Source organism: Acomys russatus, chromosome 11 (genome assembly GCF_903995435.1).
Source record: "Acomys russatus chromosome 11, mAcoRus1.1, whole genome shotgun sequence".
In the NCBI taxonomy this organism is placed as follows: Eukaryota; Metazoa; Chordata; class Mammalia; order Rodentia; family Muridae; genus Acomys; species Acomys russatus.
Window position 1 is genome coordinate 51174570 of NC_067147.1, and position 23969 is coordinate 51198538.

The 23969-nt window shown below is 39.5% G+C and overlaps 1 protein-coding gene across 1 annotated transcript in view; it reads left to right on the forward strand.

Moving 5' to 3' along the window:
• The window catches only part of Pcdh15 (protocadherin related 15), a 428603-nt gene that overhangs the window by 319492 nt on the left and 85142 nt on the right, over window positions 1-23969 (forward strand). Inside the window, exon 24 of the mRNA XM_051153212.1 lies at window positions 20774-20901. Coding sequence (XP_051009169.1) covers window positions 20774-20901 — 128 coding nt within the window. The remainder of the gene's footprint in view (window positions 1-20773; window positions 20902-23969) is intronic.

Here is a 23969-nt window from a genome sequence, read left to right on the forward strand (position 1 = left end):
TCTGAGCATGGGACTCATTCTTATTTCTATTGCTTTAGTGACAAAAGACCTCAAGCCTCCAATAACATAGCTGACATTTTACAATTTCCTAAAGGTTTAGTACACCCGTTAGACTGTTTCTCGTTTATTTTACTCCTTATGGCAGGTGAATAGTGGGCACTGTTTTCTACTTAGTGAAATAGTTTATTTTGATCAGATTTTAAAAGCAGCTGAACCTACTGGTTCTTGATTGTTAGGGGGGTAAAGTCCCATTTACTAGACAAAGATAAATCCCAGCATTACTGTTGCCTGAGTTTTTTAGAGCAACAGCACTGGGTCCGGCAGTGCTAATAGCTAGGCTCAGTAGCAAGTAGAGGTAGGCACTCTCATCAGTGTGGCCAGGTAGAGGAGAGGAACCAATAAAAGGGGTCAGAGAGCAACTTTGTGCTCAGAGTACTGACATGAGCTTTAAGTTTAAATGTAAAAGGACTTGGTACAGGGGCAAGGGGTACACATAGTGAATTAGTGCTGGTCCTCAGTCGTCTCCTCAGGATCCAAAGAAGTGGTTTGAGAGGAGGAAACTGTTTCCTATAAGATGGCTCCTCCTGCTTCATGGTTCAGCCTCACCAACAGAGGTATTTGCCCTCTGTGATGTGCCCAGCAAGGTGTATCTATTTGTGAAATCCAGGGCAACGACAGGGAAACACAGTGATACTCATCCTTCCTTCCTACTTGATCCTAGGTATATAGAACAGAGATAATTTGTACAGTAGGGGATGCTGTGAAGTACTTGCACAGCACAGGCAAGGGTCTGGGTTCTTTCTGTCCTCAGGATAAACCACCCAAAGGCAGGAAAGAGGATTGGTGTGAGATGTAGAGACCTCAACTGTATTTCCTACCTCATTACCTAGGAAACATATACATTTCATATAATGTGCCCAGCAGTAATAGCTTAAGTATTAATGACACACATCAAAAGGCATGCAACATCTTAAATCAGAGCATGACTTTAGCAGTCATTATATGCACATACATCCAGACACACACACACACACACACACACACACAAAACCTTCCAAACAGACTCTTTTAAAGTTACCGTGCCCTCAAAACATCTATGGATCGCTTATTCTGCAGGTATACATGTAACACGGTTTCTGTCACGTGGCCCCAGGAACATTATTCCCACGCTGTTGGGATCAGTGAAGGGCTGAACTAATCAGGATACATTGGTTACTTATTGGACACAGCATTTTTCTGTGTGCGAAGAAGACAGGTGTCCATAAGGCAGATTACCGTCCTTGAGGTGTTTGAATTCAAGTGAGAAACCATGAAGCTCAGAATTGGCATGGAACAGTGTAGCGAATGTTTTTGTTTTGATCCCAAGTGTGGGATGGGAAACAGACTTGTGGGAGAACAGGTGATGTTCATCCACTAGAAGAGGAACCACCCCTTTTGGGGGCTTGGTCTTTGCCAGCTGAAAAACATCCTAGTCCGGCTTTGAGAGGCTCTGGGAGGGGATATGTATATATGAGCCAAAAATAAGAGGCGCGGCCTTTTGGTCTTGGCGTTGTTTACTGTTGTTTGGCTGTTCGTGGCTCCACATCAAGACGCTCCTAGAGAGAACCTCTCCGGCTCTGGCTGCTGTTCCAGGTCCCAGCTACTGCCCTTGCAGTCACCTTTTCAGAATCGCTGGTTTGCTGTTTAACGGGTCTGCTGGGATCTTGCCGACTTTGCCAAGTGTCACCTGGTGACTGAGAGCCAGAGTTTCCCACAATTATGGCCCCTCTATGCACCGGGTATTCAGAGCGCTGTGTGTGGAAGGGGACAGGAAGAACGGGAAGCTGGAGAGGCAAAGGGGGTTCCAGAAGAAATGGAAGCTGGAAGGGCTTTGGAGGTAGGTGCGCCACTAGAGGAGTTCTCTAGAGCTGCACAGACACCATCAGCTTTTCCAGTCTTTGTGCAACATATCTCTGCTAACGATGGTGGTGAGGCTCATGATGAGAAGGCACGGCGTCCAGTAGATATGCTAGACTTAAAGCATTTTTAAAAGGCTATTGTATGTATGTATGAAATGTATTCATATTTTGTTAAACAAATGTTAAGTTGCCAGGCTACGCAGCATAGACTTATTCCCCCAAATTGGAAGGGATTGCTGTCAGCTGTGTTAGAAGCTGCTCAACAGTTACAGTGGTTATTGTGGTAGAGAAACGAAGCCACAAAAACAGAACTACAAAATCTAACAAAGGGGATAAATGTTAATGATCAATTGCTTGGTGAAGGGCGCTATGCTGACTTACAAGGACAAGCCTGGTCTGAAGATACAGTAATTGAACAATGTCATGTTGCAGCCTTAAGTGCTTGGGACATGGTTGAGGGGCCTAGTAAAACCACCATATCATTTACAAAGGTAGTTCAAGCCCCTGGAGAAGCCTTCACGGAATTCTTACAGGGTTTGGGTTCAGCTCTAGGTAGAGCCATATCTGACCCTGAGACCAGACAGGCATTGACACTGATCGTGGTATATGAAAATAGAAATAGTCCCAGATAGATTTCCAAAGTGGCTGGACTAGTTTGCATTCCCACCAGCTCAAACTATGGCACCAGCCAAGGACAATACGTGCAGTAAACTTCAAACCCCTACCCAGATCTAACCAATGGACAGGACGTTCTTCACGGTTGAGTGGAGAGTGGGGTCTGACTTCCACATGAACTCTGGTGCCTCATAATTGACCACGTCCCCTGGATGGGGAGGCCTGGTGGCACTCAGAGGAAGGACAGCAGGCTACCAAGAAGAGACTTGATATCCTATGAGCATATACAGAGGGAGGAGACCCCCCTCATTCAGAGCCATAGGGGAGGGGAGTAAGGGGAAAATGGGAGGGAGGGAGGAATGAGAGGATACAAGGGATGGAATAACAATTGAGATGTAATATGAATAAATTAATAAAATATATTTTTTAAAAGAAGAAAATAGCAATAGTCAATGTATGAGGGCAATTAGACCACTAAAAGCAGGAGGATGCTTTCAAGAGCATCAAGCCAATATTATAGGACAAGCCCGTAGCTAGAGGTCTCAGGTATCAAAACACACAGTTCTTTGATTGTGCTAAATGTTGTCATATACAAGTGGAATTGGTCCCAGGAACCCAGTCTAAGAAGGTCTACCTCTCCTGTTCCCATTAGCCTTTTTTCTCTCCTATCTAGGGTAGGTGGGTTGGAAGGGAGGTGTTAGCACTAAAGAACCCCAAATAAAGTAGGTTTGAAAAAGTCCGAAGCCTACAGAACAGTGTGTGGTCATATGAGGCGTGAAGGGCTGGGGAGAGGCAGGGCTTGAGATTAAAGTGACAAAACTGATGCCTGGGCTACAGTCTCCATCCAGATTACAGATGGTCTCTTAAAATAACTGGCTTTGTTTTCGTCGATCCATTCAGCTTAAGGCTGATAGAAGCAGAAACAAGGGCGAGAGAAGGGGAGTAGGCAATTAGAAAGAAAAGATTAGGGGGAAAGTGTTTTTTTAAGGTGACTCTGGAGAAAAGTGAGTACCTGGGTGCTCAGCACAGATAGGTCAAGAAGAGAACTGAGGAAGGGATAAATAGCTGACGTCAGTCACGTGAGAGGCTTCTAAAGTGCTCTGCATGTTCTTTCCCCGTACTGAATTGACACTCCTAAAACCAGAAAGGGGAATCTGAATATCCAACGTGGCCCCACTCGCTTTTATTTTTCCGCAGCTTTGGACTCAGCGATCTAGGAAAGCACTAACTACCAGCTCTCTTTGTGTTGAGGCATCGTGTTTGTCAGCAGCACGAGAGGGATTAGTTCATTTCAGTCTTATCTGGCAGAGAGAGAATGCAGGCTGAAAGGGACAGATAAAGGCAGAGTTGGTACTGGGCAAAACAGAGATGGTAATAGACGCAAAGGAAAAGCTAATAAAAGTTTGTAATGAGGGCTAATAAAGAATACAAATCAAGAGTGGTGTTTCTAAGCCTGGGTAACATGAATTATATTTAGAAACTGATTGGAAACAAGAAGCCGGAATTCTAAGGAATATTTAAGCCTATGTAGAGACTGTGGAAGTCATTTAGAATAATGGGTTAAGTCAGAAATTGCTACAGTTTCTAACCGACATGCTATAAATACTAAATGAAGTTCAGTTGGGAAAAATGAGGCAAAAAGTTATTATCAGTGGAAAATCCACCAGTGTTTCCCATAATTTAGAGAGAGAGAGAGAGAGAGAGAGAGAGAGAGAGAGAGAGAGAGAGAGAGAAAGGGAAGACAGAGACAGACAGACAGACACAGAGAGAGAGAGAGAGAGAGAGAAACCTCAGTGTGCAGACATGTGTGTCTGTAGGAAGAGGCTAAGGAGGGACTAATTTACATATGGAAATGAATATGGAAATGGAGCAAGGAACAATTAATTCACTGACCAAGTGATCATTAGGGATTCTGGAACAAAATAATGATCTGCTATGTCAGGGGAGCCAGTGAGGCCAAGCCTGCCACTCATTGCCTTGTCATTGCTGGCAATGTGCTCAGGAAGAAGTTGAGCTTCCAGACTTCCAGACCCCAGAAGACTTAGCCTGACTTAGACTGGCAAGAGAGGGGCCACAGGAAATTTGGAAGGCAATCTTCTATTGCCGGTGGAAGAAAAGATCCTAACCCTAACTCTTGGCCAAAGAAGGGTCAAGAGTGGCAGCGAATATGAAAGAACATTGAATGTCACAGATACTGGGGGAAAAATGCACCACTAAAGGCTGCGTGCTGCTAACACTCAGCTGAGAGCTGAGACACACAGAAACACAATTAGTGCCAAATCAACACTGAAAAGTTTGGAAGGGAACTTAGCTAGTTAAGGCACTTGCCCCCAAGTCTCAGAGACACACACAGTGGAAGTAGAGACCTGATTGTTACAAGCTGTCCTTTGACCTCTACCACGACTCATGGCCACAAACATATACATATGTACAACCTGAAATTTAAATATTTCCTGATTTCAATTCATGTTTGTGTTTCACTGGGTATATATTTCAGTTTAGGACCTGAAAATTTTATGATTCAGAAGCAATAAACAAAAATTTAGCTTACCATTCTTTTTTCAATTTTAAAGTTTTTCATATGCTATATCCTGATCGGTTTCCCCTCCCACTACTCCTCTTGGTTCCTCCCTACTCTCCCTCTCATCCAGATCCTTCCTGTCTCTCTTTAGAAAGCAAGCAGGCATCTAAGGGATAATAATAGAAGATAAAATAACATAAGGTAAGATAAAAATAAAAACAAAAACAAACAAATTGGAATAGGACAAAACAAACAAGCAGAAGGAAAAGAGCCCAAGAAAAGGCACAGGAAACAGATATAAACACAGAGACATACTCTTTCACACACAAAAACATCAAACCAGAAACTATACTATATGCACAAAGGACCTGTAGGGTTAAAAAAAAAACATATATTAAAATTTAAAAGTGAAAGAGCATAAAGTTAAGAAAGACAGAGCCAAGAGACAAGGAACCTAAAAATGCTGCTGAGTTTGTCTTCTCTCCGCCAGGTGCTTATGCAGCCTACCCTTAACAGTCAGTAGTTTGTTTCCCGGTGAGACTCCCCTGGAGAACAGTAAATGATCATTTGCAAATGGTTATCAATGGGAGATAGCTAGGGAGATAGCTTGTGTTCACTTCTCCTTTCGGCATTAGAATCTCATCTGGTACAAACCTATGCGGTCACTGTGCATGCTGCCTCGGTCTTCATAGTTCATATGTGTGTCAATTCTGTTGTGTGTGGAGGGCCTTGTTTCCTTGGCATCCTCTATCCCTCCTGACTATGACACTCTTTCTGCCTCCTCTTCCAAAGGGTTTCCTCAGCTGTAAAGGGGCGGGGCCAGGGGGAGGGAGGGCTGGGGGTAGGGAGGGCTGGGAGGGAGGTGAGAGGGCAAGGCGGGGATTGATGGCAACATACCATTTAAGGCTAAATGTTCTAAGGTCTCTCAGTCTCTGCACACTGTCCAGTGGTGGGTTTCTGAGTTCGTCCCCATCTACTGAAGAAGAACGTTTGTCTAATGATGGCGGAGTGAGACACTGATATATGAATGTAACAGAAAGCCATTAGGAGACATCTTATTATTTTTTTTTCCTTTAGGAAAAAAAAAACAAAAACAAAAACAGTAGTCTTTGATTTTCTTCTAGGTCCCTGGGCTATCTAGACTCAATTTCTTATTCATCTATGCAACATTGGGTATGAGTTCCATAGTGTGATGGAGACCATAAATCAGATCAGATGTGGTTGGTTACTCCAACATGCTTCGTGCCATCATTGTGCTAACACATCTTGCAGGCAGATCTCACCGTTGTAGAGCAGAGGGGTTGAAGCTATATTAGTGTTACATTTCTCCCTTGGCAGTGTACAAAGTACCTTCTGTACTAAGAACACTAGCCCACTAGAGTGAAGACTCTAGATTGGGACCATCTGGACTTCTCTGTATGCAATGGGTTGGGTAGATGTTATCGTCAGCAACAGGACCTTGCTTTGGGTTTGGGGAAAGCAACCTTGGTAGCAGCCTGGGTGGCTTAATGGTTCCCATGGTACCCTTTTGAGGAGAAATTCGATTAGATGTAATCCATTCCTGGTACTGGAAGCTTTATCTTGTGACAAGAGAAATACAGTTGGGACTCTGTCTTCTCCAGCATTTAAGGATTTCATTTAGATTGCCTATGTATATAATTTGTGGAATATCTACTGTGTTAAGTTTGCCTTCTACCATTTAAGTGGTTCTTAATTTAGCTGTCTCTCCTCATACTCCTTCCTTTAACCCACTCTTCACTCCCACTCCCTGCTCGATCTTCCCTTTCTAGCCCTTTCCCTTTCCCAGTCAATCCATAACTATCTAGTCTATATGCCTTACCTAGGAATATATAGAAATATATCCCTTTCTTAGTCTATACATAACCTCTGTGGGTCTATGAGTTGTAGCTTGCTCATTATTGATGCAACAACTAATAATCCATATATAAATATATACGTACCATATTTGTCTTCCTGCGTCTGGGATACCTCCCTCAGGATGATTTTTTTTTTCTAGTTCCATTCATTTACCTGTGAATTTCATCATTTCATTTCATTAATGGCTGAATAATATTCTACTGTTTCTTTATCCATTCCTCTATTGGGGGCCATCTGGGTTCCCGGCTGCTATTCCAATTTCTGTCTATTGTGATAGGGCAGCAATGAACATAATTGATCAGCTGTCCCTGTGGCCGTATAAAGTATCTATTGGGTGTATGCCCAAGAGTGGTATAGCTAGATCTTGACATAGAATGATCCTCGTCTTCCTGAGAAATTTCCACACTGATTTCCATAGTGGCTATGCAAGTTTGCACTCCCACCAGCAATGGATGAGTGATCCCCTTGGTTCACACCCTCCCCAACATGAGCTGTCATTCGTTAATTGACCTTAGCCATTCTGGTGGGTGGAAGACGAAGTCTCAAAAGTGGTTTTGATTTGCATTTCCCTGATTACTCAGGGTACTGAGCACGTCTTTGTTTTTCAACCACGTGAGTTTCATCTTTTGATTATTCTTAGAACTGTATCCCTTTTTTAAATGAGTTGTCTTATTGGTGTCCAGTGGTTTTTTTTTTTTTTTTTTTCAGTTCTTTATATATTCTGAATATTGACCTTCTATAAGATGTTTACTTGTTTAAAAATATACTTCCCATTATGGAAGCTGCTAATGTGTCTATGAAGAAACTTTTCAGTTTCATGGGGTCCCATCTATTAATTGGCGAACTTAGTGAACTAACGATGTCGTATTTAAAATGTCTTTTCCTGTGCCTCAAAGTTCAAGGAAATTTCCCTACTTTCCGTTCTATCAGATTCAGTGTATCTGATTTTATGTTAAGGGTTTTGATCCGTTTGGAGTTGAGTTTTGTACAGAGTGGTAAATATGGATCTATTTGGATTGTACCCATCCAATTGGACCAGCACCATTTGCTGAAATTTCTGTCTTTTTAATCAATGTGCGCTTCTGGCTTCTTTATCAAAAGCCCAGTATCCATGAGTGTGTAGATTCATTCCTGGGCCTTAAGTTTGATTCTATTGATCAACGGTTTGTTTTTGTTCCAACATCAGGATATTTCTATTACAATAGTTTTGTAGTACAATTTAAGATCAGGGATCACGACACCTCCAGAGGTTCTTTGATTATTCTGTATTGTTTGGGCTACCCTGGTTTTTTGTTGTTGTTGCTATTGTTTATGAATGTGTGTGTTTCCACATGAGGCAAAAAATTGTCCTTTCAAGATCTGTGAAGAATTGTGCTGGAATTTTGATGGAAATTACATTGAATCAATAGTTTGTTTTGGCAGGTGGCCATTTTTATTATATAAATCTTAGCATTCTTTTAGTATGGAGATCTTTCGTCTCTGATATTTTCTTCAGTGACACATTTTTCATTCAGTAGTGAGTTTTTCATTTCCTACCTATGAGTTTGTAAGATTTCTGTTGTTGGTGTTGATACTCAGCTTTAATCTTTAGTAGTCAGATAGGGTGTAGGGTAGCATTTTTTTTTAACACAATTATACAATTTTCTTGTGTCTATTGAGACTTAGTTTGTGTCCAATAACTGGTCAATTTTGGAGAAAGTTCCATGAGGTGCTGAGAGGAAGACAGATTCTTTTGTGTTTGTGTAAAATATTCTTCTAGATCTGTTTGATCTAACATATCAGTTAGCACCAGCATTTCTCTGTTTAGTTTTTGTCTTGGTGACTCATCTATTGGTGACAGTAGGATGCTGAAGTAAGGCGCTATCGCCGTGAGAATATCAATATGTGATTGAAGCTTCAGTAATGTTCCTGAAAATTTTATGACTCAAAAACAATAAACATAAATTTAGTTTGTCATTTTTTTCATCATTATTTAGAATGTAAGTTGGGCAGTCAATTCTCCCAAATCTAATTTATTCTTTTATTCCCAGGAATTTTGATAAGCTCCATTAATCAATCTTGTTCCTGTTTTCATCTCTTGTGGAAACTTGTAGCAAATTAGCTCCCTATGTAATATCTTTAAAAATAATTACCGACAAGCAGTTCAAAATGAAATCATTACTCTAAATGCTGTCACTCTCAATTTGGAAAAGTCTGCTGCTGTTTTTTTACTTACAGTGTGTGTTTTTCATCTTGGCTGCTTGGCATCCAGAGCTGTGCGTCTGCTTTATTAAAACATACAAGGACAGCCAGGCCAATGGCTCAGCTTCTGCAGAAGACATTACAGAAAGGAGCCTAAATATAGCAATCAAGCAAATAAGGAGGATACGTTATTTTTAAAAACCCGTTTTAGCAAAAATTGTTATCTTACAAGTTTAACAGTTGAATTGTTCTTACTCGCATTTGCCTCAACAGAGCAGAAAAGGCATATGCACCAAGTACTTGTACAATTGTCTCACGTCTTTGTGTTGGGTTATATGTATATCTACTAGATCTTCTAAATTTCAGAATTATCAGCTTTTGGGAGGGGTAAAAATATCTCTATCTCATTTGATGTTTGAAGAATTAAAACATGATATTCTTTACATAGACTAAAACTTATTGCGAAACAGGAGACACTGAATTAAACAGCTGTTACCACGGGTGTTTGAGTCATGCCTCAGAAGGCTAGCAGTCACTCAGTGAGCACACTGTGGCCACGCCCCACTTCTGTGGCTGGATCCCATATGCTTCCCTGGGAGCTCTTCTTTGGGTCTTTAGATGTAAATTGTTGAATCTTACATGGCAACCAGATAATTTAGCAACAAAGGTGAAGACATTCTTTTAAAAAACAATGATCAAGATAAATGTATCCATCTATGATGGTAACGGGGATTATAGGCTAAATCTTAATTAAAAGTAATTAATTAATTTGATTAAGTTCTTCAATGGAAAAAAAAAGCTGGCATTTTATAATGTCTTCTGTTCTCTTGGGAAAGGACATCACTGACCCTTTAGGTTCTCTGTCTATGAGATATGTTACACAGATCATCCCCAGCTATTCCTGAAAAGGGTCCCAGCTTAGATGCCTTGGGCGCCATTTTTGAAAGACTGGTGCTAAGGGCTTACCAGAAGAATCATCTAATTGTTGCACAGCCAAAGCACAAGTGGAATTAGATCCAAGGAAAGACAACTACTAGAGAAGCCCACAATATTAGAAACTAATATTCCTTTTGCAACTATGCCATCAAAACAGCTGGGACAGTAACTTCCTAGCCTATGACAGTGTCTGTTGGGGTCAGAATCTGGTTAGCTTGAGTTGAAGTTTGTACCCTGGATCATGGATGGGATTGAGATCATAATTCTTGAGGGTGAGCAATATGGAGGTCACTATAAAGAAATGAGATATTACAAAGGTTATATTACTAGTATTTTAATTACTACCATAATTTCTAATTTTCATTTTTACTGACTTGTACCAAAAAACAATATTACCAGATGACTAATTGAAGTAATTTATGAAGTTGTGTTGCTTCAGACATACTTTGTTAAGTAAGGAGTTTAGAAGTAGATAGAAAATAATGCTTAGAGGTAATGACCTATTGCAAGAACTGTGAAATGCTAACAGGTATTCATTATGTTCTTTCCAAAGGCTAAATTTAGCCTGCCCATTACACTAAATAGTTGCAAGTACATTACTTCATCTTAAATTGCTTCTAAATTTTCTGTGAAATTTAATTATTTAATATGTTGTATGCCAGTGATTAATGATCTAAATGAAGATAAACAGATTAAAAAATAATTAGACTGGATTTTGCATGGTTGTTGTTCTGTTTATTCGTTTCTTCTTGCTTAAACCTTTACAAGTAGGTTATGTATAAGTTGAAAATAGCTCGTGTAAAAAAGCAAACCAGCAAACCACGAACCTATATTTTTCTTTTACAGGGGAAAAATGTAGGTTTTTATCCTGATTTTATCCATGTGGAAAAAGTAAATATTCATACAGTGGCTCCTCTTTATATAGTATATTGTAGAAAATGCACATAATGAGCCTAGTGCAGCTCACTTCAGGATTTGTGTGTATTTGAGAGAGCATTGTGTTTTATAATAGCAGGGGAGGGGGTGTGTTCTCTGCCTTTCATTCATTAACACCGATTTATTTTTACTTAGAAAACTGGTGCCTTTTGTCATATAAAATTATAAAGTGTATATAATAAAAAAAAAATTTGGAGCCAGGCATGATGGTTGCATACCTTTAATCCCAGTACTCTAGAGGCAGAGGCAGGCAGAGACCACCCTGGTCTAGAGATTGAGTTTAGGACAGACATAGCTGCACAGAGAAACCCTGTCTCAAAAAAAAAAAAAAAAAAAAAAAGAAAAGAAAATTTTAATTTACATTTCTATATTTTTGTTCCTTTTAAAGCTTGGCATATTTTCTCCTAATCAGTTTTACTATAGCTACACGCATACAAACACGCATTCTTTTAAAAATGTTCCTTTTAAAATCTTGCCTCATTTCATTTATTATTATCTCAAAAATATTTTATGTTGTTAGATATCTTTCTGAAACACCAGTTCAATAACTTAATAATCTTCAGAAGTTCCCAAGTCGATGTATCATGATTTATCATCCTTTGTTAATAAAAAATCTGATTTTTTTTTTTTTTTTGCAAGAATAGTTGGCAGCAGAATTCAGTACATAGGATGTGAGGCCTCATTTTTCATTCATTCTGTTTCTGAATCATTTCCTGTTTTTGAAGTGGGGTCAAGAGCTGTCTTTGTAGAGACCGTCCCCCAGGACAGCGTTTGTTTCAACTAGTTCATCCATTTTCCGGAAGCAGCTTGGAAGTAAATTTCATTCCCTGAATTTCATTCCATTATTCTGTTCTCAGCCTAAAAAGCACTTATTAAAAACTTAGAAAGCTTTGGAAAGGTCCCTATGAGATATTATTTCTTGTGTTTTCAGATGCAGAAGTTTGATAAAATAAAATGTCTGCTACCTATATGCATAGAAATACCTTTTTAAAAACTATTGACATTAAATGCTCTATGTTCCTTCTAAATTACTATGCTTGGAGAGTTTTAAATATTCTCTTGGATTTTAAAATGATTTAACTGAAGTCATACTGAAATTATATTGTGTATGTCATCAGACGTTTGGGTCTGAATGCTATTTCTGCCCTTCCTAGTTTTATATTTTCAGGCATATTGTTTAATTTCTTTAAGCCCCATTATCTTCACTGATAAGATAAATACAATTAATGATCCTTAAGGTTTTATTACTGATTTAAATGGAAATAAGACTCAGAAAGCATTTAACCCACAATGTTCCCAAGGTTGGTACAACTTTTAATAATAGTCACTGTCCCTGGTCATGTTCATGCAAAAAGGAAAGCTTCAAAAATACAAAAATTTATATTGTAACATTGCTTTTAATAGCTTTGTAATTTGGGAACACCATAAAACCTTTCTGTTTTGTAAAAATGTTTCTTAGAATTTTCATACAAAAATCAAGGCAGTCGTACACAGAATGGTGGCCGCCATTCCCAAGGGATCTCTGTCCTGATCTCTGTCCTGAGGGGACGCCTAGGGGTGGTTCAGGAAAGAAACCAAGCTGGATTTGAGACATTGGCAAGGTATTAACGAAAAGCACAAAGGTCTTTGTAAATGAGGAAAAGAAGCAAGATGACCTTGCAACACCAACAAGTCTTTAGCTATTCTAGACTTAAAGAAGGAAAAGCCCTGGGAAGCAAGGAGCACACAGCAGCTTCTGGAGGCTAGAGAAATAAGATACTGGCAGATAAAGAATTGTGGTTATTGCACGGCAGATATTTAATAAAGGTTTAATAAAAGGCACAATGCTGCCTAAGGGCTCCAAATTGGGCTTCGGAGCTGAGTCAGCATAAGAAAGACTTCTGATAGACAGGTTAAAAAATAAAATATGTTCTTGTTGCTTACGGTTACAAATTAATGACTTAAGGCACTAATATTATAGTAACTTTCTATAAAAATTATATGAAATCTATATGCTAGCTAGGTAATGGGTAGGTAGATGATAGATAGTTGATACACAAATAGATTGATGATAGAGATAGACAGATAATAGATAAATGGTACTCAGATATAGAAGATAGAAAAATAAAATAGAATGATAGATGTTATGTAAATAAATTGTAATAGATTATAGAATATAGATAAAGATAATTGTTAATATAGAACCTCTCACTTAATGCAATATAATATAATTTTCTAAGGAGGAAAAATGTTAATATGAACACAAATCCAGAATTTAATTCATATCTAGGATATTATTCATCTAATTATTCCCTTAATATCACAGTAACAGACCCGTCAGTGTCATCACTTTCTCAGAAGACCCTAGTTAAAGTACAGTACTATGTATTCTAGTCATCAGATTGTCTGTGTCTTGGGCAAGCAGTTGCATGGGTTTCTTCCCTTAATTCAGCTATTAACCTTTCAGTCAAATACATACATAAAATGCATGTTTTAGATACAAGCAATTAAATGCATGCAAAGGTTAATTAAATCAACATCAATGCTAAATTAGAAAGACTATTAAAATCAACTTTGAAATAGTCAATCTTTCTGGCTGCCTGACTACTGAAGTCACAACAGACTGTATAAACTGATGGAGGGAGGCTGAGTGCTAAGGACCAGAGGCTTTCTCATCTTATTCCACCTGGTAGTATATTTGCAAATGCTCTGTAGTGTAGGGGCAGCCTGTGTGATCTAAGCCTGGCCACCTGACCAACTCTGGACCCAGCTACATGGGAGCTAGAGAAGATCAGGCCTTTCTGTGATTTTCCTGACCCATTTTCATCAACACTTCTCTCGTCTTATTTTACCTTTACTCACTGAGTGCTTGAAATTTGCGTTAAATAAATGATACCATGAGGGGAGAAAGGGCTATGCGTATGTTTGAAGAAATTTAAAGGAACTTGACTTAAATCAGAGTTGCATCCAAGCTTCTGCCTTTAAAGTAATCAAGCCCTAGAGTTCACAGAGAGAAAAGCCACACAGTCCTTATAGCCAGCATGAAGGCAGTATGGAAATCAAGGCACTGTGCATGCTGTGTGGGTCCACATGTGAAAGCATCCGAGCGAAGACATCCCAGTGACACTACACTCAGGCGAGCACTTTGATCTTTTACCATTGGCCAAAATTCCCTGTACATCCTCTGCATGGTCCCTGTGAGTCTCTCCTATCAATCTTCTTTCAGTGCGGACCACGAACTGCCCCCCCCCCCTTAGACATAGGATGCACACATGACCCAAACTGGGGAAATAAGCCGCTGTGTCTCTAGTACATGAATCTTTGGTTTTGTCTAGGGAATAAAAACAAAGAAAGGAAAGGATCCTAAGGACAGAAAAGAACAAAGGTTGCTGAATTATTTTGAGATGTGCTAGAAGGAAAGTGTCAGGACAGGGACATGGCTCCTCACTCTGAGTTTGGTTGTGCGTCCCGCTCTCTGAGAAGCCAGAACTGAATTTAACTGGCAAAATCTATGAAGACTGGCCGGAAAAAAGATGTTCACTTTCCTAAGACTCTCAAGTAAGGATGCAAAATAACAAACGAATGATATTTACTTAGAGCCATAATGTTTGAGTTTCGCTGTGTTAGGACTCTTCTCTCATCCAAAACCTGAACATGCAATCTTATTTACAAAAGTGAAATCCTTTAAAAGAAACAAGCCAGTCCCTCTTATGTTTTTGTATATACTTTAAGTTTTTCTTAGTCGTTGAAATTGGTTGTTAATTTCATCTTTTGGGCAAGGCAATTTCCCAAATCTTAGAAACAAATACACACACATACATGCACACACATGAACACATGCACACACACAAATCACATGTACATACATGCTCACACATGCACACATGCACAAATACATGCATACACACACAAGCACACACACACACACACACACACACACACACACACACACACACACACACACTGAAGACATTCAAAATCCCTCTTTCCTGTCTTCATAACCCACACTTAAATGTAAAGTCTGTCCTGTTTCTTCTGCCATTAAAGCACCAACTTCTCTCTTCTATGACAGCTCCTAAATTCTTCTCTCTGGCATGGTCAAGGGTCTGGTTTTATGCCAGGGAATGTCTTCAGGGCACTTCCGCAGGCTTCAGACATTCAGCTGAGCAGTACCTCTAAGACACTTATGGCAATGTCATCATCAGCTACCTGTTGAAAAATTGTACAACCCTTATAGCCAAGACTCTGTAATGACTTGCCTCCTGTGAATCTCAAAGTGTTTATTCAGATTTCACCCTGACCTAGTGAGCTACTAAAAACCCTACAGGGTTAACTGCTGTTTCAGAGCATGAGAGAGATCATTAGTAACCACACAGCAAGTTAATATTGGGCTATGTTGAAATCTTTAAAGAAATGAGTCCATTACTTTTTAATTTACCTCCAGGCAAGTTCTTGGGACAAGGGCAGAAAGCAGCCACATCCCTTGTCAAAATATCACAAGAATCTCTAGGCCAGTTGCTAGGATTGTTCTCCATTGAGACCTCTTGAGCTGGGCCACATTGCTCTTAGAACTGTTGTTCAAGTCCCTACAAGGATGGCCCATTAAGGTGCACTAACAGTATTCAACTGCCTTTCTAGTCCAAAGTTCAAAGACCACTCTGTGGTACCAACTTCTGTCTTAGCTACTTTTCTGTTGTTGTGATAAAACACCATGAAAAAGACAACTTATAGAAGAAAGAGTTTATTTGAGATTACTGTTTCAGAGGCATGTGAGTCCATCCACATGGTAGGGAAGCATGGCAGCTGACAGACATGGCAATAGGAAGAGATGCTACAGGCTCCCATCTTGAACTGCAAGAAGAAAAGTAAACTGGGAAAGGCACGTGGCTTTGGAATCTCAAACCCACTTTCATTGACCTACTTTCTCCAGCAAAGCCTAAGCACCCCCAAACAGTACCATCCACTGGGGACCAGGAATTTGGGACATGTTAGCCTATAAGACATTCTCACTCAAACTGTCACAAATAGTTATATTAACGTCAGAAGGTAAAAATCAATAATGAGTTCTGAGGGAGAAAAGGAGGGGGAGGTGGTAGCAATGGAGAAATTAACAATAAATTAAGATATTTTAATTATCCTAATAGATGATCAAGTTAGATTTCCCATCTGTAAGAACCTTATTGTGAGGGAAATAAAAGTATTCTAATAATTAAATGTAATAAAATTAGTTGAAAAGTGTGTCTCTAGAAAAAAGAATGTTTAATGTTCTATACATTTCAAAGGAAGGCTACCTATCTATCTAAAATTCATGGGAGAACAAAGGGGTAAACTAGTTTATATTTAACTATCCTAAATAATTTTACATAATGTTAGAAACATAAATTTTGAAATTAATTGGCAAATTATATTAAATCACAATTCATATTGGTATATTTTATGTCTTTTGTAAAATATACTAAATGATCTCATTTTTAAGAGACTTGATACCCTATGAGAATATACAGGGGGAGGTAATCCCCCTCAGGAACAGTCATAGGGGAGGGGAATAATGGGAAAATGGGGGGGGGGAGAGGAATGGGAGGATACAAGGGATGGGATAAACATTGAGATGTAACAAGAATAAATTAATAAAAAGAAAAAAGAAAAAAAATAAATGTAACTTTAAACACATTTAAATGGAAGCAGTAACTGTTTTTAGATTGCTTGGCTATTATGTTAGAGTCTTGTATATTTACTAATTTCTATAAAACTAAATACCAGTCATTTAAAATACCCCAGAAGTCTGTGACGTTGGAGTGGTGGCCACAGAGGACTGTGAGCAAGCCTGGAAAGCTTTGGGGCTAGGTGAAGGCACACTGTTAAATACTTCTGAATTGAAGCATTTCTCCTTTGTAGGTATTACTGAATTGGTGAACCACATCCATGATTTGGTAGCATAAAGTGAACAAGCAGCTCTGATTCTCCAAATAACTCAGAAATCACGAACCATTCTCACTCAGATGAGGCCTGACAGTCAAGTCATACACTTTTTTTTTTTTTCCTGAACCCTTCACAGCCAGCTGCTAAGTATTTCATCAGTTGGTAACTATGATCGTCTTTATTAATTTATAGAGGACACACAGTGAACTTAGCTGCAAACAGAAAGCCCCAACTTATCAGAATTTAACAAAGTGAATGGGATTAGGACAAATAAATGAATGTCTTCTGTTAAATTTAAGTCTACATAAACTCTTGAGATGGCAAAAAAAATAATAATAATAATAAATAAAAATTTAAAAAAAAAAAAAGACCAACAAAGAGAAACTTAGCAGGGCAATGTAGCTTACTTCTGCAGCCCAGGAGACCCTGAGCCTTGGCATTGGACACCAAGTTGTTTACACTGTTGAAGTGCAATTTTGCTTTAATTTGATCGTCTGAGCCCTAGTTTTTCCTCTTGGAGTAAAATAATGTGTACCTTTTTAAAAAACCAGAATCCTACATTTAAGTGCCTTCAAAATTTTAGACTGTTTAGAATTTTTGAGATACCAAAAATTTTAGAGCTGGGTATTTTAGACAGAGACATTGGGTGTTTTTAAAACACTGAGTTCTTTTTTAAATGTTTACATTTAGAACGACTGAGACTCTGAAAAGTTGGAATGTTTTATCCTGTCATCAATACTAACACAACCATCTTGAGGGCTACAAGAAATGAAAGGTTATGGTTTAACGGGGCTTTATTTATTATGTTTCCCTGCCAAGTTGACAGGGAATAATATGTGTTGGTTGGGTTTTGTGAACTTGGCACAGACGTAACCTGGAAAGAGGAACTGACTCTTAACTGAAAATACTCCATGAGATTTACCTGCCAGCAAGGGTATAGACCATTTTCTTGATTAATGATTGGTGCGGGAGGTCAGCCTACTGAGCATGGTACCATCCCTAGGTAGATGTTACTGGGGCATTTCACAAGGCAGGCTGAGCAAACCATGAGGGACAAGCCAAGTAAGCGGTGATTCTCCACAGCTTCTGTCTCCTGCCCTGCCTCGAGTGTCTGTCCTGACTTTCCTCAGTGGTGGATGATGATATGAAACATAAGCCAAATAAAGCCTTCCCACCCCAAGTTACTTTCAGTCATTGTATTTTATCATAGACACTCAAACTAGGACAAAGACGAACTGTTTGTTTAAATTGAATGAATACTATAATACTAAATGGTCACAATTTAAATTCTGCTCATAAGTTAAAACCAATCAGGTTTTCTATTGCTGTGAATTGAACTGTTAATGTTGATGAATCTTTAAAGCTATATTTAATTCATTGTGTGTACTAGGGTATAAATTTTAGGTACGTATACCAACCACAGGCCTATCTTAAGAATTAACAGGAATACTGCCATAATTTAAAAAAAAAAAAATGTCTTGAGAGATGGCTTGGTGGCTAAAGAGCATATCTCTTCTGGTATACTCAGAGACACACAGACAGACTTATATGCACATAAATTATAATAAAGTATTTTAAGCCTTTGGAAAGTTCCATATGTAACTTATATTTTCATTCCTGAATTATAATTCTTAGAATATGCTAGAGGATAAGTGGGTTTATGAATGGAAAAGGAATCCACAACCAACTGTCATGTTCTAGATATTGCTGTTTGTTAGCTGTTTCATGCTTTCATCCAGCAGCTGTGTGGAAGCTGAGCAGCTAAGCAGCTGAGCCTACCTTGACAGACAGACAGACAGACAGACAGACAGACACACAGACACACACACACACACACACACACACACACACACACGGGATCCATCAGGTACCTGCAGAATTAAAATGATTTTGTGCTTTTGTCAGCAGCTGTTAAATAATCTGACCAAAAATACATTTTATATATTATGACTCAAAGCGTTTTAAAAAGTGACTAAGTGGTCTTGAATTCTAACCATGTGATCTCTCATACCAAATTGAAAACAAGTCATATTATGGGTAAATTAGGAAATGAGGGTAAAATGGGGAGGGAAGTGGCCCAGCTTTGCACTGCCTATCTGCCCCTCCCAGGTCATATACAGCCAGGGATGTCTAACCTTCTGACATTGCTATATGATACTGCCATCTGCGAATATGCTGGAACATTCCCAGGTGCCCATAGCATGCAGCCCAGAGATTACAGCACAGGTTAGATAGGCCTAGAGAGGGTGGCTATGCTAAAACCAGAATTTGAAAAATAAAATGGTAAGATTTATTACTCTGTTCTAATATTTATTCATTTATTTCCTTATCCAATAAACAGTTGCCAGATCAAGCATATGGTACAGAAAAGAACTTCCTGCCAGTGTCTGGACAGCAGATAAGCCAATTTCAGGAAGCAGTGGGTCTCTGTAGAAAATAAAAAATCACATCAGTGGGGTTGAAATGATAGAAAAGGGGATTAAAAAAAATCATTGAGCATGTCTGAAATGGTGAAAACTGCATGGAAATGGGCAAAACTGAAGGTGAGAGCACCTGAGTGCTTTAGAACCCTCAAGCATTAGAACAGCCACTATCCTTTTATTTATCCTCACTGCAATGAATGCACACAACTTGCTTTGTTTCCAAGGAAGCGGAGGCAGTAGCCGGTACATGTAAAGGCTCGCCTTCTTCAGTGGGATACCACCACGTGTTCAAATCTCAGTCGTACCACAAGCCTAGGGGAGGCTGGCCCACTAAGTAACCTCTAGTCCTCTTAATCCTCTGAAGTCGAGAGTGATAATAACTACTTCCGGGCTCCAATCCTAGCTGGTTCTGCACCCTCTGGAGCAGAGCCTGTCACATCCTGTCCAGTAATTACCAAAAATAAGGACTTTTTTATAATATTTCTCATTTTTTAATTATAGTATAAATACACAGTTTCCTCTTTCTCTTTCCTCACTCCCCCAACCCACCTTTTTGTCTCGCCAATTTGTGGTCTCTTTTTTAAATTGTTGTTACATTTATGCATGTACACATATTTATGGAGAGAGAGAATGAGAAAGAGAGAGAGAGAGAGAGAAACCTGCTCAGTCTGCATAACGTTATTTGTTTATGCATGATTTCAGGAAGGAGCACTTGGTATTGGCGAACCAGTGTGGGGATGGGGATCGTCCCTGCGGAAGATGACTTTGCTATCACAATCACTCCTTAGATGCCTATAATTCCTTGTTTGAGGCACTGTGAAATTTTCCCCTCCCATATTAGCATGTCTATTGGTGTCTTCTTTGTTCATATCTTCTTTAGGAAGCCATGTTAGGGAGACTTCATAGGTGTGGCTTATTTGACATCTCTAGGTGACACAGTTGTGTGTGTGTGTGTGTGTGTGTGTTTGTGTGTTAATAAATATGCAAGTGAGAATTTTAATTTTCTGGATCTTAATTAGCCAAATACACAAACCATATAAATCAATGTGACTTATAACATAGTGCCAACTAGTTTTCAGTAAGCCAGTGTTCAGTGACACCATTCAGGAATATTTGGGCAGTTTATTTATGGCTACAGAAGGGAAAATAAGTTAAACCAGTTAAAGTTTAAATTATTATGGTGTTGCAACTCAAATGGTGGCATTAGGGGTCAGTGACACTGAACAAACACTTGCTTACTACTTAGGGGTCCTAGATTCAATGCCTAGTTCCAGAAACAATAAATTACATAAAAAAGTAACATTCTTTTTTTTTTCTTTTGTACCTGCAACATTCTTACCTGAATCCTCTTGACCTAAAATTAGGCATCACTCAGGATGACCTTCTAAAGTTATCTGCATCCCTTTATTTAAAAGTATGGTAAACATTACTCTAATGATTTTTATTCTAATGAATAACCACCAATAACAGTATATCTTGTCTTCCAGGCAATACAGCCAAAGTGTACATTGAGATTCAGGATGAAAACGATCATCCTCCAGTGTTTCAGAAGAAATTCTACATTGGAGGTGTGTCTGAAGACGCAAGGATGTTTGCATCTGTGCTCAGAGTGAAGGTATGAAAAAAGTATGTCTGGTGTGAAACTACACTGGGAGCAAAGAGCTCCGACTTTTGCAGATAAGCTATGGCCTAACCATTTGCATCAGTGGCATTTACACTCATGTTAAAAACACAAAATCCTTAAACAAGAGCTTGCATTAGCTATATTTCTGTTGCTGGACCAAATACCCTGATGAAGGAAACACAAGGAAGAAGGGGTTATTTTGGATCAAGTTATAGAGAGGATAAATCTGTCACAATGGAAAAGTCTTGGCGACAGAAACATGATGTCTACCAGCAGTCCAGAACTGCTGAGGGGACAGGAAGTGGCACCAAGCTGTAAAACCGCAAAGCCCACCCCCAGTTACATACTTCCTCCAAGAAGTCTCTACCTCCTTAAGGTTCCACAACCTCTTGAAAAAACACCTCTCTCTGGGAACCAAGAGTTCAAACACATAAGCCTGAAGGAAACATTTCACATTCAAACATGATGGAAACATATGGATTTAATTATCCAGACTCATTGCAGGTTTTTTCTATATGATGTCAACCCTAAGCAACTTCATGTATGTTTGCAAAAACAACGAAGTCAAAATTCTTACAATATTCTACATAAAATGTTAATGTTTGCCCCAGTATATATTTAATTTTTGTTGTTTGTTTGTTTGTTGTGTGTTTATTTATTATTTTGTTTACATGAACCCATGGCTAGGGGTTGCATCACACATGTGCAGATCAAAAGTCACATTTCTGGAGTCAGTTTACTCTCCTTCCTCCTTTATTTGGTTTTGGGAGCTTGTGCTCAGATTGCCCGACTTGTACTGCAAACGCCTTTACCTGCACAGTCCTCCTCCCAACAGGATTTCGCACCTCTGTTTGGATCGTTTCAGAATAACTCCACAGAGTCTCAAAATAAAATCCCTAGTAGCAGATATGGAAATCATTAATTTATAATAAAAATAATCGACTTCTTGCAGTAGCTTTCCAAATTTCAAATGATGTTTAAATTAGAAAATGGAAGTATAGACTCCTAATATTAGTATTTTACTAGAAGTCTTTTCTAAAAAATCCCTTCATATTTCAGAAAAATTTGGCAAGCTACTCACCTTATTTTCAGAATGCTCAAGTTTCAGATTGACACTTCCAATTTTTCTTTAATAGGCACATCGTATCTAGAGATGTTTTAAATGTTTTTAAATGCTTTCAGTTGTTTAGCTATTGCACAGCAGAATTTTACACATTTTCTTCTTATTTAGGGTAAGAGTTGGGACACTGGTTCTGTGTAGATCCTCTGCTATAGTTACTTTTCTGGGAGCGCCTTAACCACTTCAAAGGCTGTACGCTAAATGATACAAACTTGTTTTTGATCCCAAGCAAGCTCAGTTTCGGGATTCCTGTGCTTTCTCGCGAGAACCTTCCCCCCAACTCCCACCCCGCATTAGCGGGACCTCTGTGCTTAGTGTTATGCTTCTCTCTGCTTCCAACACCTGTCAGTCACCTTCAGTAACAAAAAGAAATTACATCCAAGCCAACAAAGCATGTGCTGGCTGGACAGCTCTCCCACAGTGGCTGGTCCTGATTCCTGAACTAAGCTAGGAATTTGTGACTGGAAGGAGGAGAATTAGGCACTCAAGGCTAGAGATGCCAACATGGATAGAGGAGTCCCGGTTTCAAACAACCCAAAAAGTAATGACAAAAAATAAAGAGAAGAGATAAGTGGACAAAGGGTAAAAGAGGGTTCAATTTCCAGATGATGCTAGGGTTGGGATGCCCCGCGCCGTGAGTTTTTACAATACAGCTTATTCTAAAAGTCATATACTATGCAGGAGGGTGGGGGGAGCAAGAATCAAAGTGCTCAAATGTTATAATATTCCATTAAATAGGTCCGCAGATATCTATAGCAAGGAAGTTCAGTTCTGACAGCCTTAGACCATTTTATGTTATTATTATAAAATTATGACCATGGGGAATTTTGTAATGAAAACGGGCTTAGTTTGCTCATAGCACTGTAGACTGAAAACCTCCAACTGATGGGCAGCCCATCTGTTCGGCCCACGGTGCGGGGGTTCTGCCCTACAACATGAGATTATATGAAATAAGGGACGAAGGAGAAGAAGCTGGGAAACTGAAACTCGCTTTGGAAAAAGCTCATTGGTTGAAGAAACAATTCTAGCCCTGGAGAGCTGACCCATTCCCCTTAAGGAGAAGAAGCTGGGAAACTGAAACTCTCCTTGGAAAAAGCTCATTGGTTGAAGAAACAATTCTACCCCTGGAGAGCTGACCCATTCCCCATAAGAGGGCATTAATCCCTTTAGAGATTGGTACCCAATGATCCAATAACCTCTCCCGGGCCCCATTTCTTAAACCTCAACTACCATTCAATATTATAATGGGAACTCAGCTTGGCGTGCATACACCTTTGCAGGACAAACCATCTCTACAGCACTGCAGCGATACAACCCGGTAGTGTTTGCAAAGGGTGCAGAATCGTATTCCATAAGCAGCAACAGAGAGGTAGAGGGTTGCCTTACCCCTACCCCCAGGGTCTGCAGGATGTATAGTATAGTCCAGAGGCCATGACGCCAAAGAACGGCAGAAAAACCGTGTCTTTTCTAATGGAAAGGTATGGGAGAAGGAAGGGATCAAATGTAAGAGGGGAGCAGACCTCTGAGCTCTAGGGGATCTAGAGAAAGATAAGAGTTCAGGTGCTTCATGGGAATCGGTGTTTGCCAGTGAAACGGACATGCCCTTGCAGTGATCAGAAACCCGGGGACGGAATGACGGAACAGAGGTTAACAATGCATGGCTGGACAGACATCAATTAGGAGAACACAAACTGCACTGTGGATCCAACAGACGGAGCCATTTTAGTTACTGAAAGAACTTTTTTTTTTTTTTTTCTGGAGGACACAGCATGTAACATTGGTGAAGAAGGGCGGATAGATCAGAGTGGAGCTTACAGAAGAGGATCCTCTTAGTGAAGGGTGGCAAGTGAGAGCAAAACCCAGGGAAATAGTGACAAGAGGCCAGGGGCTGGTGAGCCAGCCGAGAGAATGGGTCTTTATTGGCCGACACACCATTGCT